At 34.9% G+C, this 19,007-nt stretch overlaps 1 protein-coding gene across 5 annotated transcripts in view; it reads left to right on the top strand.

Annotated features, from left to right (window-relative positions):
• Positions 1-19,007, top strand: part of UBR2 (ubiquitin protein ligase E3 component n-recognin 2) — a 115,639-nt gene that overhangs the window by 40,259 nt on the left and 56,373 nt on the right. For 4 of the 5 annotated variants that reach the window (XR_003006031.1, XM_024765852.1, XM_024765849.1 and 1 more), the window contains exons 5-11: positions 3,383-3,513; positions 5,450-5,588; positions 6,314-6,376; positions 10,619-10,739; positions 12,563-12,670; positions 13,016-13,104; positions 14,204-14,302. Coding sequence is in view for 4 of the 5 variants with exons in the window: in XM_024765852.1 (XP_024621620.1) it covers positions 3,383-3,513; positions 5,450-5,588; positions 6,314-6,376; positions 10,619-10,739; positions 12,563-12,670; positions 13,016-13,104; positions 14,204-14,302 (750 nt within the window). In the remaining variant the exon portion in view is untranslated. Of the gene's footprint in view, positions 1-3,382; positions 3,514-5,449; positions 5,589-6,313; positions 6,377-10,618; positions 10,740-12,562; positions 12,671-13,015; positions 13,105-14,034; positions 14,134-14,203; positions 14,303-19,007 lie in introns of all 5 variants that reach the window. The other variant, XM_024765850.1, reaches the window with a different exon arrangement.

The following is a 19,007-nucleotide window of genomic DNA, read 5'->3' on the forward strand; positions in this document are numbered from 1 at the left end:
CTGACTGTGTTTCCTTTTGTTGGGGCATCTTGAAAACAGCTTGTCTGTAGTAGCTGTATGGAAATTTATATGATTGGCATTTATAAATAGATGTTATCTTGACTTCAGTTTATTTTCCTTCCTTTATTTTCATTTTACCTGCTTTGTATATCTATTTTTTAATACTGTTTTATTACACTGGATGTATTCTAGTTGCTGAAGGGGAATTCCCTGGAGGTCCAGTGGTAAGGACTCCATGTTTTCACTGCCAGTAGCGCTGGTTCAATCCCTGGTCGGGCAACTACGATCCCGCAAGCTGCACTTGGCCAAAAAAAGTTGCTGTAAATCCTTTTTGGAATGAAATTTAATTCAATAACATATATTAACTGAATGAACAACCTCAGTGAAAAATTTTTTATCTGAAATTTTCACTTGTCAATGCTGCTTTCATCCCATTTGAATACAGATCAGTGGTAACTAGTAGCTGAATATCATACTAAATACAATTCTTGGTTTATATCATTTAATTCTCAGAACAACCCTGTAAGATAAATACTACTGTTACCCATATTTTATAGCTGTGGAAGCTTGAGTCTTACATTAAGAAACTTGCCTACAGTGTCCCACACAGTAAGTGCTAGAGCTGGGCTTTAAACCTAGTTAGTATAGACAACTCTGACAGTATAGTATACTGGTTTTTGAAAACATTTTTTGGCAGTGGAATTTTTTTAAAATAAAATTTTAATTAAGAAATCCCAATAATAAACAGATAAAAGCAGTATTACTAATGAATTTATTTTTTATAATTTGGAATGTATATTATTTCTTGTTAGAAAATCGATTCATAACTTTGGTTTCTAGTTTATTTCTAGTTTTAGTTGGGCAGTGTGGAGAAAACCCTCATTCATACCTTATTTGCATATGACAACAGTTAAACTCTATTATAATATGTGCTTACTTTTTTTCCTTTTTTTTAAGATTGATTTTTTTGGCTGCATTGGGTCTAGTTGCTGCACACAGGACCTTTCGTTGGAGCGCGCAGGCTCTTCATTGTAGTGCGTGGGCTTCTCTCTAGTTGTGGTGGCAGGTTTTCTCTTCTCTAGTTGTGGCATGCAGGCTCCAGGGCACGTGGGCTCTGTAATCATGGCGCGCAGGTTCCAGAGCGCATGGGCTCCGTGGTTTGCGGCACGCGGGCTCAGTATTGTGGCGCACGGGCTTAGTTGCCCTGCAGCATGTAGATCTTAGTTCCCTGACCAGGTATCGAACCCGCATCCCCTGCATCATAAGGCGGATTCTTTACCACTGGACCACCAGGGAAGTCCCAACCACAGGTAACCTTTTTAACAGCATGCTATTCTTCTAGTTTGGAAGAAGAATAAATCAAAGTTGACTCACAAAGGCTTGCATTCTCTAACATAAATGTCATGAAAAACAATTATTAGTCTTAGATAATACAACATAGGATAAGATGGTTATTTATTTTCTCATTCCAACTGACTTGTGCTGTGATACGAGCACTTGGAACAGAAGTCTATTCAAATAACGTTTAATTTACCGTTGTACATGAGTAGGCTTGCACAGCCTAGCATCTCTTCACTTCAGAAATAATGTTTTTTAATCAGTAACCCATTTTCAAGAAGTTAACATGTGCATACAAAGATGGCAGAAGACTCTATATCTATAGGCCATTTTAAAATTTGGGTAATCATGGACTTCCCTGGTGGCACGGTGGTTGAGAGTCTGCCTACTGATGCAGGGGACACGGGTTCGTGCCCCGGTCCGGGAAGATCCCACATGCCGCGGAGCTGCTGGGCCCGTGAGCCATGGCCGCTGAGCCTGCGCGTCTGGAGCCTGTGCTCCACAACGGGAGAGGCCACAACAGTGAGAGGCCCGCGTACCGCAAAAAAATAAAAAAATAATTAAAATATGGATAATCATGTTTTTAAACTGGTGTGTATTTCAAATAGGAAACATCTCTACCAGGCCCTGGGATTTTTAGAACAGAGTTTGGACACTACTGACTTGGATTCTCAAGAATTGGCGGTTGTTTCTGTCCCAACACCATTTAATTCTTATATATCCTGTTTATCATAATTCTTCAATCCTCTAAATGTCTTGTATTATGGGACGTAATTGTAAGAAATGGAATGACTGTATAGTGAGATAGTATCAGGAAGAAAACTGAGTTTTGGTTCTACTTTCTATTTTAGTACAGTGTGAGGTTCGTATTATGATTAATAGCCACTCTTTTATGAATCGCCAGAAGGTACCAGTTCCAGTACCTTCTTTGTAGCAGGTGGTTTTGCCATGTTAACTTCTAAAGTCTCCGTAAGAAATAGTAGCAAACCTTGGTAGCAGTATAAAAAAAATTTTTTTTGATGGGACATGTAAAGCAGTTTATTGAGAAGAGTTGTAGGTAAAAAGTGCTATAAGACTTTGGAAAATCTTTTTCTTACTTCTTCTTACATTCTTTAAGCCCTAGACCCATCTCCTTTAGGAATCTTTGTCTTTTCTCCTTCATCCTTGACATTATTCTCCTTCTCCATTTGTTTTATATCAGTTCCACTAAGCTGATCCTTGGTGAAGATGCACAGAAATGTTCTGTATCCTTATGTATATTTTCAAGAATGTGCTGGTTCCCATTCAATGATGTTGGAATGTATTGATTTTCTTATTGAGATGAATATAACACTATTTAGCCGTTAAGCTAAATAACATGTTTAGATTTGATAAAGCATTAAGATTAGATTGTGTAAAACATTTTGCCAACATTGACTGAAAGATAACCTTAGAGTATGTTTATAGTAATACTTTTTTACATTAACCTTGAAATTTAGTGACTTACTCACTGTTAAGTCTAATATACGAAGTTCTCTGTTAAATACATACACAACTTGACTCGCTGAGAGAAAGTGAGTGATTCTTAACAACATCGAGGAGCAGTTTTCTGACCTTGTTGACTTCTCCCCTTTAGAATCCTCAAAATCAGGTTCTCCTTTATACCTATAAAACTAAATATTACTTGTCCATCCTTAGATAGCATTCCTTTGTTTATTCTGGAAATTGGGGATTAGAGGGATGTGAAGCTGTAACCATGGTTTGATGTTAGGTTTAAAGATCCTAGAATGCCATTCTAAAATTTTTAGATTTATTTATTAGGCATTGGAGTGCCGTGGAATATTGTGGTTCATATGATTCAGTAATGTGGATTATTATGAAGAGAATGTTTTAGGAAGTTTGATTTGCTGAGATGTAACGTATAGGATCAAATTGAAGAGAAGCTGAAGCTGGAAGATGTCAGCTTTTTACAGTAGTGTTTTGAGGAGGGAGGCAGAATGGGAAAAAGGAGAATTAATGTACATTTAACATGGTTGCTTTTTTTTTTCTTTTTCTGTTCTTTCAGGATCCTCTTGTGCATTTATCAGAAGATGTGATTGCAAGAACTTATAACATTTTTGCTATTATGTTTCGCTATGCAGTAGAGATATTAACCTGGGAAAAGGAAAGTGAATTGCCACCAGATTTAGAGATGGTGTAAGTACAGCCCGTTTATTCCTTGTATTTGTATTTGCTCACACTCAGTTTTAACCATTTTGATTCTAATTCCTCAAATTAACTTTAATACAGCTAGGATAGAACGTAATCATTTTTAATAATTAGTTTTCAGCATAATAATAACCTTGGTTTTATAGTTTTTAAATATGTGTGAGCCATTTAATTGGTAGAGGTTTTTCCCTGTTGTTGATTTCGCCGATTTATAGCCATATTTTAGCCACATCAAGGCTCTACCACGGTTTCAAGCACAGACATTTTTCTCTTCTTTGTGTGATAAAGCTGTTAAGTTAACTCTACAATTCTTTTTGTTTGTGTATGAGATTTGATTAGGGAATGAGCACTTTGATCTAAGTGAGTTTTCTGGTTTGACTAAATACACAAATTCAATTTTAACCACTTTTGATTCTAAATTTGTATAAAATTTATTCTACACTTTGTGCTTCTTTTAGAGTACATCTAACATTTTTACCATTTGTTCTTAGATTATTGAGGAGATTGCAAATTTGTGACCAGAGAGCTGGATTCTGCTATAGCTGTATTTAAGGTTAAGGGCTTACTTTTCTGCATGAATGTGCTTGCCTCAAGCAGCCTTCTCTTCTACTTTTAATTCTAGCCAGGCTTGTTGGAATTGTATTCACAGTTAAGGTTGAGTACAAGTGAGAGTCTAAAGGACATTGGTGGTGTTTCTTTTTTGCTTTCTCAACAGTGTTCCAAATAATTAGGTTGTGGGTTGTTTTTTAGTAAAATGAGGAGTTAGTATTCCTTTTTTGGAAATGTTGAAAATGGCTTAGTTACCTCATGACTTTATCTTCATGTATTTTGAGTTGGGGACCAACTAAGATCTAAATCTGAGATCCAAATTTAGACCATAGAGAATAGAAGGGTTGTGTTTTTATTTTTCTGTTCCATTGTAAGTTTGGGACCACCAGCATAGAAGGGAAAAGAATCTAACTTGCGTCTCTTGTAATGTTTTCCCATCTTAGTAAATGGCATTTCATCTACTCAAAAACCTGAGTCACGCATATCCACTTAGATTTCAGGTCCAGTCAGGTCCAGCTGGTTCTCCCTCTGTCAAGTTGTTTACTTCTGTTCATCTCCATTACTACTCTCCTAGTCCAAATTGCGTTAATTTCATCCTTGGACAACATGACGTCCCTAACTAGACTGCCATATCCACTCGTGTCTCTCATGGTCCATTCTCCACATATAGCCAAAGTGAACTTTAAGACAAATCTGACCATAGCTCCTATTTCACTCTTTCAAATCTTTGATTGCCCTTAGGATGGCAAAATCGAAATCGATTACAAGGTCTTTAAGATTTCTGCCTCTCTCCAGACTAATCTCCTCCTTCCTCCCTGTGCTCCAGCTCCCAGTATTTACTTTTGCCACCTCAGGGCCTTTGCTTTCACTTTCTTCTAGCCCATGGTTTCTCAACCTTCGCACTGTTGGCTTTGGGGGCCAGATATTATGGGCTCTAACTGGTGGACTGTAGAATTTTTAGCAGCATCCTTGGCCTTTACCCACTGGATGCCAGTGGCACTCCCACCCCAGTCATGACAACCAAAAGTTTCCAGACATTGTCCAGTGGTCATCTATGGAGGGTAGAGGAGAATTGCCCCCAGTTGAGCACCACTGATAGCCAATTCTGACTTCAGCTCTCAAATTACTTCTTTGGCAGCTCTCTGAACTCCCATACTGGTTTTATCCCACTCTAGCATCCTATTCTTTATGTATAGTATCTATCTTTCCCACCATCCGGTAGTGTCATAGAGTGTGGGGACCACAGATGGCTTCATTACAGGTATGTGCCTAGTACCTAGCACGTTCCCTAGAACAAACTGTGCTCTTAATAAATCATCCTGGAGCAAGGTGATAATGCAAATAGATAATATATAATTAATGTTTTATCCCACAGAGAGAAGAGTGACACCTACTATTGCATGCTGTTTAATGATGAGGTTCATACCTATGAACAAGTTATTTATACTCTTCAGAAAGCTGTTAACTGTACACAAAAAGAAGCCATTGGCTTTGCAACTACAGTAGATCGAGATGTAAGTAATTTCATTATATTGATGTCACATAATAAGCTTTTAATACAGATAAGTTATCCTAGAAAATTGAGTTAGAGGTATATATATCTAGGCTATTTTTCTTTAATTTCATATGAATATTGACCCAAATATATATTGGGTATAACTGTAAGCTATTGTCAGAAAGTTTAGGAGGAAACATAGATACAGTTGCTCTCATCCTACACAGTGGTTAGAAATATTCAGTTATGAAAATAGAAATTATAGCAACCTAGAAGAATAAATGTTGTGTTGTTCAAGGATAACAACTTGAACTTATTAATGGCTTGAAAGATGTTAGGATAGTTTTGAAGGAAAATATTTTAATTTACTTTTTAATTAATGAATAGAATAAACATTGTAGATATTAAAAATTGACCAGGGCTTCCCTGGTGGTGCAGTGGTTGAGAGTCCGCCTGCCGATGCAGGGGACACAGGTCCGTGCCCCGGTCCGGGAAGATCCCACATGCTGCGGAGCAGCTGGGCCTGTGAGCCATGGCCGCTGAGCCTACGTGTCCGGAGCCTGTGCTCTGCAACCAGAGAGGCCACAACAGTGAGAGGCCCGCGTACCACAAAAAAAAAAAAAAAATTGACCAGAGTTGTTATGTGCTCAGATGACACTGTGTTTATTTGTTTACTGTTTCAAAAGTTATTAATACTGAATATAAATATTTTTACAAGTTAATTTCAAATATCTTTATTTACAGGGACGTAGATCTGTTCGATATGGAGACTTCCAGTATTGTGAACAAGCAAAATCAGTAATTGTGGTAAGTAATTTAAAAATAGTCTACACTCTTATTTCTTATCAGTATAAAACTAGTCCCACATTTTGGTGTGTATGAACACATTTTTCTGCCTTCCTGAATGTAAAGCCACATCAATCAAAAATCATGTTTAGGGGTTTCCCTGGTGGCGCAGTGGTTGAGAGTCCACCTGCTGATGTAGGGGACACGGGTTTGTGCCCCGGTCCGGGAAGATCCCACATGCCGCGGAGCGGCTAGGCCCGTGAGCCATGGCTGCTGAGCCTGCGCGTCCGGAGCCTGTGCTCCGCAACGGGAGAGGCCACAACAGTGAGAGGCCTGCGTACCGCAAAAAAAAAAAAAAAATCATGTTTAAATATATGTTACCTGAGCATTGCTTATTGCTTTATCTAGTTTTTTTTTAAGCTACGTAAGATTGATACAGAAAATGAATGTTTAGATGAGATATATATGTATATATTTCTGTCTTCTTATTTTTTTATCAGAGATGTCTTAGAAAGTTTTTTGCTTTCTGTTTTGTTTTTGATAGGGTTTCACATTACTTTTTAGGAATTAAACTGGCCTTTAGCACCAAGATTAGAATTCAAGGGAAGTTGTTTCTTGGTACCTAATAGCAAGGTATGCTGCATATCCTGATAGCATTTAGTGTATAATTTATCTGAAAGAAAACTATTCCCCACATTTAGATTTATTTTTAAAAGTTATAATTTATTGTTTTTAACTATTCCATGTAACTGCATTTTATGTAAATGTCCTTTTAAAATATAATTTTATATATTGTGAAATATTTTAAATATAAGATGAAAATAGACATAACAATAAATGCCTGTGTGCTACATTATACCTTATTTTCTTCATATGTATTTTAAATAAATAAAATAGTATAGAGGCCCTTGTATTATCCCTTCTAAATCCCATTCCCCTTCCTCCTTCCCTAGAGATAACTACTTTCATTAATTTATCTTTTGTTTTCATACATGCCTTTATATTTCATCTGTTAAATATCTGTCCATATTATATGTATTGATTTGGAAGTCTTTAAACATTACATAACAAGATTCATACTGAATATATTATATTGCAATTTGCCTTTTCATTTCAGTGTTGTTTATAGATTTATCTGTGTTGATACATGTATCTGTAAGTATTCCATTGATGACTGTACCATAATTTTTCCATTCTCCAGTTGATGGACAATTAGGATATTTCCAATTTTTTCCTATAACTATCAGTCCTGCTGTGGTCATTTTTTTGTCCTCTTGTTGCATAGAAGCAAAAGTTTCTCTAGGGTATATACCAAGAAATGGAATTTCTGAGTTGTTAGCTTTTGAGCATTTTCAGCTATGCTAGATTTTGCCAAGTTAATCTCCAAAATGGTGGTACCAATATACATTCCAGCCAGCATCGAAGTAGAGTTCCCATATCTCTACCGCTTTGTCAAAACTATATATTGTCAGATTTTTAAAATTTTGCCAACCTGATGTGTATGAATGGCATCTCATCAGTTAAATTTGCACTGCCTTGATTACTGAGTATCTTATTTCATATTTATTGTATTGGTCATTTAAGTTTTCTGTGAATTTCTTGTTCATACCTTTTACCCATTTTTTTGTTGTTAGGTTACTTGTCTTTTTCTTACTCATTTGTAGGGGCTCTTTACATAATCTGAATCCTGATCTTTTGTTGCAGTATCTTTTCCTAATATGTGACTTATTTTAAGCTTATTTGTGATGCTTCTCCTTGAGCAAAAGCTTTAATTTTAATGTAGCAAAATATATTTTTCTCTTCATGAGTTTGTGTCTTATTTAAGAAATTCTTTATTGATAACTGGACATACCCAATTTAATAATACATCAGAAACTATACTGTGGTTGTATAAAAAGAACATTCCCATTCTTAGGAAATGTATACTGAAGTTTTTAGGGATAAAGGGACATTGTGCATATAACTTAACCTTCAGTGGTTTGTTGTTTTTTTTTTTTTAATGCTTGTGTGTGTGTGGAGAAAGAAAGATAATGTGCAAATGATAAAGCAGTTGGAATAGAATGTTTACAGTAGATGAATCCAGGTAAAGGAGGTGTTTTTTTTCCCTTTACATTTGTTGCTTCACAGTGTTATTACAGTTTTTCCCTTAAAAATCAGTACTTGTAATCTCTGGTAGTGTCTGCATAGATATACTATATGCATAATACAGAATAGAAAGTCCAGAAATAGATACTAGTATGAGGAAAATCTAGGAAACAAGTACATTCTAAGGGAGGAGGAGAGCTTCTTAACCAAGACTAGAACCCCAGGAGTTAGAAAAGAACTTATTTTTGGCTACATACAAAATTTGCATAGCAAAATATTATAAAAAATGTCAGTAGACAGTAGATTTAGAAAAATTATTTCTAACACAAAGGATAGACATTTAATGTTTATGATAAACAGAGCACTCATAGATTATCAGGTAAGGAGCAAACAACAAAATAGAAAAATGGACATAGGGTATGAAAAGACAATCACAACAGAGAAGATCTAGGTGGTAAATATATGTAAAAAGAGACTCAAACTACCTAGTTTAGTAAAGTGATGGAGATTTCATACCCAACAAGATGGAGAAATTAGAGTGATAAAGTACCTTGCTGGCAGAGATGCAGAGAACAGAAGTACTTGTGTAAAAATAAATTGCTACCACATAATTGGAAAACAATCTAGTAGCATCTATAATCTCTCTTAGGAATTTATCCTGTAAAAATATAAACACCAGTTAGTGTGTGTACAGAGATGTTCAGTACTACGTTTCTTTTATAGTCATAGAAGACTGTAAACAAAGAGACTATGAATGCCCTTCTCTAAAGAATGTCTAAATAAATCCACACCACAGAATATTATTGAGTCATTAACAACAACAACAAAAAAACTGTTAACACAAAGATGCGACAGAATATGTGTAGTATCCCATTTTTTGTAAATCAAATAAAAACCTTTATAAATGTGTACATATATAGTACATATAGATGGATAAAGTATGCAAAGGTGTACTGTGTTAATGTGGGTTATGGAGATGGGAGGAACTGGTGGGTAGAAAGATGACCAAGCAAAAAAGGAAAAGGGGGGAAAACATGTTAAATTAAAAGCTTTGATAGACTTAAATAGACATTTATCCAAAGATGATATGCAGATTGCCAAAGCACAGGAGAACATGCTCAGTATTACTAATCACTAGGGGAATGCAAGTAAAAACCACAATAAGATACCACCTCATATCCATTTGGATGGGTATTAAAAACAAACAACAACAAAACAATAACAGAAAATCACAGGTATTGGCAAGGATATGGAAAAATTGGAACCCTCGTTCACTATTGGTAGGAATGTAAAATGGTGCGACCACTACGGAAAACAGTATGGTGGTTCCTCAAAAAATTAAAAATAGAATTGCCATATGATCCAGCAGTCTTGCTTCTGGGTATATACACAAAAGAATTGAAAGCAGGGTCTCATGTTCTTAACAACATTATTCACAGTAGACAAAACGGAGAAGCAACTTTAGTGTCTATCAATGGATGAATGGATAAACAAAGTCTATATACATACAATAGAATATTATTCAGCCTTAAAAAGGAAGAAAATTCTGATACATGCTACAGTGTGGATGAACCTTGAGGACATTATGCTAAGTGAAATAAGCTAGTCACAAAAAGATATTATAAATAATGTATGATTCTGCTTATATGAGGTACCTGGAGTGTTTGATGGGTACAGAGTTTTAGTTTTGCAAGACAGAGAGTTCTGGAGACTGGTTATACAACAATGTGTGCTTTACAGAACTGCACACTTAAAAATGGTTAAGTTGGAAAGTTTTGTGTGTATTTACTACAATTTTTTTAAAGTATTGATAACATCACATTTGTGCAATGAAGTAAATTATTTAAATTAGTGTGTAATTACATTAAAAATTAGTTTAAAGACATAAAGCCAATTTAAGCATTTAAATAATTTATAATTGGTGGGGCAGATTTTCAAATATAAGACCAAAAATTCAGGTTACTTAAAGCTGTAACTTCTTACTTTTTTGTAAGAATCCTAGGATTCCTTCTAGAAAATTAGAATCTGAGTAAAGCAAGCCACATGGTATTTTTCTTACATACATGAAAAACTCCCCTATAATGATGAGAGTGTAGCTATATTAAATAAAAATATTAACTTCTTTCTCTAAAATAGCCTTTTTAAGTTTGTTTTTTCATCCTGCCATTTCTTTTTAAGAGAAATACCAGTAGACAGACAAAGCCACTCAAAGTTCAAGTTATGCATTCGTCTATTGTCGCACATCAGAATTTTGGTTTGAAACTTTTGTCTTGGCTGGGAAGTATTATTGGATATTCAGGTAGGTTCATACTTGTGCTGATTGACTTAAAAATGAGCTCATATGCCTTTGCAAAACTGTTTTGGAAAAAATAGCAAGTGGAATCATATTTTTGCTTTAGTTTCATGTTTTAAAATACCATCTGATAATATCTTTATACATAGAAAAAAATCTGTTTCCCAATTTTGATCCACGGGGTCTTTTTATATGCATACAGAGGAGTCTGTGTTCAAGTAAATGCAGGAAACAGTGGGTTAAACAATTGTAAATGACTATAATACGCTAATGAAACCTAAATCTTAGCAACTTGATAAAAGAACCTATTTCTTAATGGCGTATCCTGTGGAATTCTCTTCCACAAAGCAAGCTGCATAATGCTGCTGTATATAAAACCTAAATGATTAACTGTTTAAAGGCTGTCTTTGTTTTGACTTCTACGACTTGTGGTTACTAATAATTTGCAACCCTGAAAATTTGCAAATTTGAAGTTACTGTGTATTTGAGTTTTTGTTTTTCCACAGTCTACAAATTAGATAATCTTTTAAAAGTAGTGATAAACAGAATTAAGAACCTTCATGTCCAATGCCAAAAATACAAGTTTGTTGTGTAACACTGAAGAGTAAACTAGGAATAGATTTAAGCTGTCATACTGTTCTTCAGGCAAGAGAGGTGGTTTGAATAAATGACATTCCAATGTTTGCTATAAAGAAAATTTCTAAAATGTTTGTATTAAAAGGCTACTAGAAAGAGTATTGCCACACTGTGAATTGACAGGTGAAAATATGGGGGTGTGGAAATTTAGGAGAATGTGTTTGTTTAATCTAAATGTCTTTCCAATTATTTCACTCATCCTCTTTTTTTTTTTTTTTTTTTTTTGGCTTTGGTGTTTTCCATTGGATATCTGTATGCCAAGTACTGTGCTACAGCATTAATGAATAGTATCATGGAATCAGTTTTCTGCTGAAAATTTTCTTTGAGAAAATTTATTTACCATCAACAATTTAAAGACCTTATCAAAAAAAATAAAGACCTTATCATCTATTATTTAATTCATATATAAAGTTTTCTCTTTAGCCTTGTAAACAATTTCTAGTTGGTGACTCTTAAATTTTAAAGTTACTCTATTTTTTGGGTTTTTTTTCGGATTATTTTGCATGCTTGTAGAAGACTTAAAAACAGTGATTTTAAATATAAAATATAAAACTAGAAGGTATTAAAGTTCTGGTTTTGTTAATGCTTATATATAGTTTTTAAGTTTAGCATTCAAAATATAAAGGAATTTGCCTTCCAAAACCCCTCATATAGTAGGTATACATAAGTACATAGTGTATTTTTGTTTAATGAAGAACATTTTGCATAACATTAATAAAATGGACTGGTATATATTAAAGTACAGAGGTAATGTATTCTTTCTTTTAAATGGTAGTACAATTTTATATTATACCTATCTTCAGTTATCATGGGATATGTAACAATTTTACTGTAACCTGGTTTAATTAGCATAGATGCTTAAAGAACCATGTTTATTTCAGTGGCTTTTGGGTTCTTTGTTGTTTATTTAAATTCTTTACAGCATAAGAGGTCATTGCCGTTCCGATACACATGTATTTTGGTATTCTGGAATAAGAGTTGGTGTATAATGCAAGATTTGGAATTTTTCTCCATTTTGTGAACATGTTAATAAAATAGTTAATATTGTTTACTTTTTCTGAATAAATTTGACCTTTAGTTAAAAAAAAAAGTAAGACTCTATAGTAGATCCATTTGAAAATTTCTACTAATATGTCATTTTATTTTAATATTTGAAGTTACTGTTTCTTGACTACTTTTCTTCTTGTTTTAAGATGGTCTTCGCCGAATTTTATGTCAAGTTGGTTTACAAGAAGGGCCAAATGGTGAAAACTCTTCTCTAGTGGATAGGTTGATGCTTAGTGATTCCAAATTGTGGAAAGGTACATATCTTAACTACTTTTAAGGTATAGGGGAACTTACACAAGTAATTGGGATGTTAGTTTCTTTTTCATTTGGGGAGGTATTTAATAAATATATTTATGGTTTTTAGAATTAACACATGCAGTCTTATTCTTTGGGGGAAAAACAGATTTGGGGATCCATGATCCAAATTAAATCACCTTTATGTTTTGTTTGAAAAATATATTTAGAAAAACTGATTAAGGAACACATGTAGAGTGTTGCTCTTGACACTTAAAATACAGTTGATCATATGAAAACTTTGGAAGTGTAATTTTTGGCTTGTTTGATATATCCTTATCTTACGTCTGCTCTTTTTGTGAAAGGTGCTAGGAGTGTGTATCATCAGTTGTTCATGAGCAGTCTACTTATGGATTTGAAATACAAGAAACTGTTTGCTGTTCGATTTGCAAAGGTAAGTAGTTTCTCACTTTTAAAGATTAACAAAATAGGTTATATACAGAGTAACTGTAGTCCATGATTATATCCAGTGTTTGTAAAATTAACAGCTGATAGTAATATGTCAATGCGTTGATTTTAAATTCTAAGAAACTTCATAAATGATCATTTTATCTTTCATCAATAGAATAAAATTCTAGCAGTGAGGTTTTTCTTGTTTATCATCTGCCATGATAATGTGAATATCCATCTCTGCAGTGTGTATGATGTGAAATGATAAATGAAGACTTTAAACCTATGTCATTGAATTATGTTATTCCTGTTAAATTTTGTGTAAGAAAAGATAATTTTAGTTGAAATGACTGGTATATTTGGATGTGATTTAAGAAGCATAACTCTAGGTTGTTGATATTATTGAATTACGTTCTTCTCCCTTTCAGCAGCATGCGATTAAGCTAACTGCTTGGTTTTTTATTCACCTGCATTAGGGGTTATTAACAAAGGAAACATACAAGAATCATTTGGGCAGCTCTTTCAAAATGCATGTGTTTGCGTTCCATTCTCAAACCTACTGAAGCAGATTCACCAAGAATGGGGCCCAAGCATGTATACTTTGAAAGAGCCATCAGGTGACTCTGATAGGCATCCAGAAGTAATGAAAGTGTGGTTTCATCAGAGACAGTGTAAAGCTACTGTGATTTGGCTCCACCCATGTCCAGTGACGTCCTAGGATTTTAGTAGCTGTTACTCCTATTTGAGTTCACAAATTGCCATTGTGCTAAAGAAGATTGTATAGTGAATTGATATTTACACAGAGTTTAGTTGGTACATTCCAGTTATCATTCTCCTAGAATATCTTATTGACTCCTCCAGCACTGATATTTCATTATAATCCTTAAACATTGGTCATTGTGGATTAGAGGTGAATCTCCCCCTTGTTGTTTAGAATTACCAGCAGTTGCAGAGAGATTTTATGGAGGATGATCACGAGCGAGCAGTGTCCGTGACTGCTCTGTCTGTCCAGTTCTTCACCGCACCTACTCTGGTGAGTAGTGCTTGCCTTTTCTTTGTAACTGATAGTTGGCACTCCTTGCCTTTTTTTGCCTTCTTAATAGAACTATGAGCGTTTGCAGAGTGATTATGTGACAGATGACCACGACAGAGAGTTTTCAATCGCAGACCTCTCGGTTCAGATTTTCACAGTCCCTTCACTTGTAAGTACTAAAAGACTAAGAAGAATTTTCTTGTTTTCCATTAGAAGAAGTAAAGCCTTAAAATAATAGAGAACTGAGATCTGTATATTCCTGAATAGAAAAATATTTTATTAATGGGTGATCAGACTTCAGATGCCTTCAGTCATACTAGAACATGTATCTTTGAATGTGTAATCTGGAGGGGGAAAGTCATTTGCACTTAATCTGTACTTTCTCATAGTACTTCCCCGAGGTTTTGAACTGATGAGTTAAAATTAAACTCATTAGTTTAACAAATCTATCCATTAGAAACAGCATATTGTGGGAATTCCCTGGCCATCCAATGGTTAGGACTCAGTGCTTTCACTGCCTGCAAGTTCAGTCCCTGGTCGGGGAACTAAAATCCTCCAAGCTGCATGGCACGGCCAAAAAAAGAAGAAACAGCATATTGTGTATAATCTCACATTCTAAGAAGCCTCCTTTTCCCTGCTAAGGGAAGGGGTAACTAAGGCAGTTGAATCATGACGATTCGGTGATCTTGTACTAAGTTTCACTAGTTGTTCCAGGAGGCATCACTATGTTTTAGTTGTATTGAATAATTTATTAATATTTAATTCATTAAAAAAAATTACCTATAAAAAAAAGCACCTATTATTTATTGGGCACAATTCTAGGTTTTGGGAATGAACGGTGAACAGATATGGGCCTTGCCGTCATGGAACTTACAGTAGGGAGGGAAAGACTCACATAAATGGTAATTAAAATTATAATAAAAACTGAAGAATTCTGTTGTTTTGATAGAGTAGGAGAGATCTGACCTTTTCCCACAGTTCAGAAGAGGATTCTGTAGGGAAGGTAACTTTATGTTGGAGTGTGAAGAGGAATCATGCATAGGAATCAACACTTGAGAAAATCCTGAAGTAGGGAAGGGAAGAGAAGGGAAGAAGTACGGTCGAAGATCCTTGAACACGGAGTTAAGTGAGACCAGAAACATAGGCAAGGGCCTAATTGTATGGAGTTAAGAGTATTCTACAGTGATTTTATTAACAAGGTATTATGTTCCAGCTTCTTTTTTTTAATGACTGTTTTTTCCCCAGATTATTTTTATGTTCAAGGGTATATTCTAGGACAGTTGAAGCTGTCTGGAGTCTATTTAGCCACTAATGAGATATTTGGGGCCAAATTAAGGGTTTTGGTTTTTTTCTCTTAAGAACATTGGAAGGCACTGAAGAGTTTTAGGTGACACTTATATCATCACATTTGTGATTTTTAAAAGATGATGCTTCTTGTAATTTGGAGAACAAATTTGCAGGAGCAGTAGTGGATGTGGGAAACCTGTGGGGATTGTGGCAGGGGGTATAGAAGTTGTGAGAGATATGTAAGTAGTGAAATCTACTGACGGGCCACACGTTGGGTTTGAGGAATATTAGGTTTGGTGAGTGATTGGTTGTTGGGTTTTAGGGGAAAATATAAAGGTGGTTTCTGGGTTTCTGACTTTTGTAACCAAGTGGAGAATGAGAACTTATAAAAAGGGAAAGTGTTGCTTTCAGTTGAGTCAGGGATGAGTTTGAGAAGCCTTTGAGACAATCCCATGTGTATTCAAATCTGTTTCTCTCCTCCATTGATCCTTTTGTCTATTTCCATGCCAGTACCGAGTTTTAATAAATTAGCTTACTATTCCATTTTGATATTTTATAGAGCTAAATCTTCTTTCATTATTCTTTTCAAAAAAATTCTTAATTATTTTAGGCTTTTTTCTAGAGAAGAACTAAAATCAGTTTGTCAATTTCAGAAACTGCATTAGGGTTTTTGACTGAAAAGATGTTGTATTTATAGGTAATATGGGAAGAACTGATAACTTTGCAATATTGAGTATCCCCATCTAGGAACATAACTTGTCCTAAAAGTGTTTATGTTTTATATTTTTGACACTATTGTAAATTATTCACATTTTTAATCTCACTATGGCTAATATGTAAGAAAACTACTGATTTTTGGGCTTCCCTGGTGGCATGGTGGTTGAGAGTCCGCCTGCCGATGCAGGGGACGCGGGTTTGTGCCCCGGTCCAGGAAGATCCCACATGCCGCGGAGCAGCTGGACCCGTGAGCTATGGCCGTTGAGCCTGCGCGTCCGGAGCCTGTGCTCCGCAACGGGAGAGGCCACAACAGTGAGAGGCCCGCGTACCGCAAAAAAAAGAGAAAACTACTGATTTTTATATATCCATCTTGTATCAGGCTGGTTTTCTTATTAACATTTTCTCTAATATTTTGTGTTGATTCCTTGGAATTTCTAGTAATCTACAAATAATAATTTTTGTTTTTTTCTGATATTTCAACCTTTTATGTTTCTTGTCTGACTCCTTTAGTTAGAAGCACTAGAAAAATAACATGTATTCATTTATTCAGAGCATATTTATTTAGCACCTTTATTAACTAGGCACTGTTTGGGGCTCTGGAGATAAATATAGCAGTAAAAACAGACAAAAGACCCTGTTCCCATGGGATTTATAGTGCAACTGGGGAGAGACAGATGTATATCATATTTATAATAAATCAAATGTCGAGAAGTGCTGTAAAGTAGGAAAGCGGGTTAAGGAGTTAGAGAGTGACAATGGAAGGGTCATATTTTATACAAGGTTATCAAAAAAGGCCTCTCAGAGAAGTAGTGTTTGGACAGAGATGTGAGGGACTAAGTGATGTGACTAACCGGTGAAAGAGCTTCCTAGGCAGAGGGAACAGCAAGTGCAAAGTTCTGAGATGAATGTGCACTTGGCATTTTGGAAGAAAGAACCCAGAACAGGCCCGTGTTGCTAGAGTGAGTGAGGAGGAGAATGATCCATGAGGTCATTGAGTCTGGGGATAAGGGGAACATGGGAGTGGATTAGTGCCAGACCTTGAGGGCCATTGTAATACAAGTACTTATATTTTTTGTCTAAAGAAAGTAGAAAAAGGGAAATAGTAAAGAACAGAAATTAATAAAACAATGTAAATGTACAAAAAAGATTTTTCTTTGAAAAAAAGGGATGGGGGTAGATCTCTAGAAAGTCTAATAAGAAAAACAGAAAAAATTTTATTTAAAAAGGACTACAAAAAACTACAAATCTTACAGATTTTAAATAGAAAATAGGCAATATTAGGATCAAATTAATCAATATAATTGGAAATTTGGATGAAATGAACAAATCCCTAAGAGAAAAACACAGGTCGTTAGAAGAGAAACAAGAAATAGAAAATTTTAATTAATATAAAAATCTTCTCACAAAGAAGTCCCCAGGCCCAAAGGCTATACTGGAGAATTCTTCCAAATATTTAAGAAAAAAATAATACCTGTCTTATGTAACTTTTTCTAGAAAATAGAGAAAGAGAATATACTTGCCGATTAAGTCCTCTGTAACCTTGATACCAGAACCCAACAATTACAAGAAAAGAAAATTACCATTTAATTTCTCTCACAAACAAGGTTGCACAGATTGAATCAAGCAATATAGAAAAAGGATAATACATCACAACCAAGTTTGGTTTTATTTCCTTAAGGCGAGTAGTATACCATTTGAAAAAAATATCAACTGGCCGTAATTCAACTTATTAACAGACAAAAGGGAGAGAAAAGATCATATTAGATGCTTTTCCTGAATTCATGATTTAAAATGAACGAAAAATACCTCATAGCAAATGAAATAGGAATGAAAGAACTTATTTAATCTGATAAAATACCTGAAGACAAAGCAAAAAGTAAAAACCCAAAGCAAACATTACGCTTGATGGCGAAATAGTAAAAGGTTTTCCCCGAGACCAGAGTTTTTTCTTAGGTCAGTGAAATCACATATAGTCATTTAATTGTCTCAAAATTGACTAATATAGCAAACAAGAAGGAAAATCCTTTTACTTGTCAACACCTCCCCTCCTTCGAACTTGAACTTAGTCTTCACTGTCTAGGAAAATTAACAGAAATTAATCCTATTGACTTTTGAGCTTTTTGGGGCCTAAGTCCTGGCAATGGGATGATGATTTCAGAGTTTTTCAAAGGTATGTTTAACTATATCGATTTTCTCCTTATCTGATGACTTTACAACTTAACCTCTACATTAGAATACAGTTTTACTATATTCTTAGACATCTAACTTCTGCATTCTTTTGTCTATTTTGAGGGGTTTGGTGATAGCAGTCAAAATTCATAATGTATATACACCTTAACCCAGTAAGTCCACTTCTAGGAAATTATCCTATAAATATCCTTGCAACTGTACATAGTAGATATTTGTTGCAGTATCTTTTGTGATAAATAGCATAAGACTGGGAAAAACCCAAATATCTCACCAGTAAGGGCCTGGCTAATAAAGTATGATAGAAGAGAGTACTGGGGATAATTAAAAAGAATGAGGGAATTTATGTGGACTGGTATGGGACAATCTCCAAAATATATCAAGTGAAAAAACCAAGTGCAGAACCGTATTTATAATATGCTGTCCTTTGGGCAGGGGGGGAGATCATTATATATACCCATACCTATATCTACTTAATAACAGTTATCCATGTACTATAAATGTATATATGTGTGTATATATGCATACACGTATATATTATATACACACCATCTCTGGAAGTATATGCAAGAAAACTGCTAACAGAGATTGCCTTTGCAAGGGGGACTTTGGGAGCTAGGAGACTTAACTTTTTACCTGTTTTTTGCATCATTTAAGTGTATTTGCTTATTCAAAAATATATT

This window comes from Neophocaena asiaeorientalis, unplaced genomic scaffold (genome assembly GCF_003031525.2).
Source record: "Neophocaena asiaeorientalis asiaeorientalis breed wild unplaced genomic scaffold, Neophocaena_asiaeorientalis_V1.1 scaffold46, whole genome shotgun sequence".
In the NCBI taxonomy this organism is placed as follows: Eukaryota; Metazoa; Chordata; class Mammalia; order Artiodactyla; family Phocoenidae; genus Neophocaena; species Neophocaena asiaeorientalis.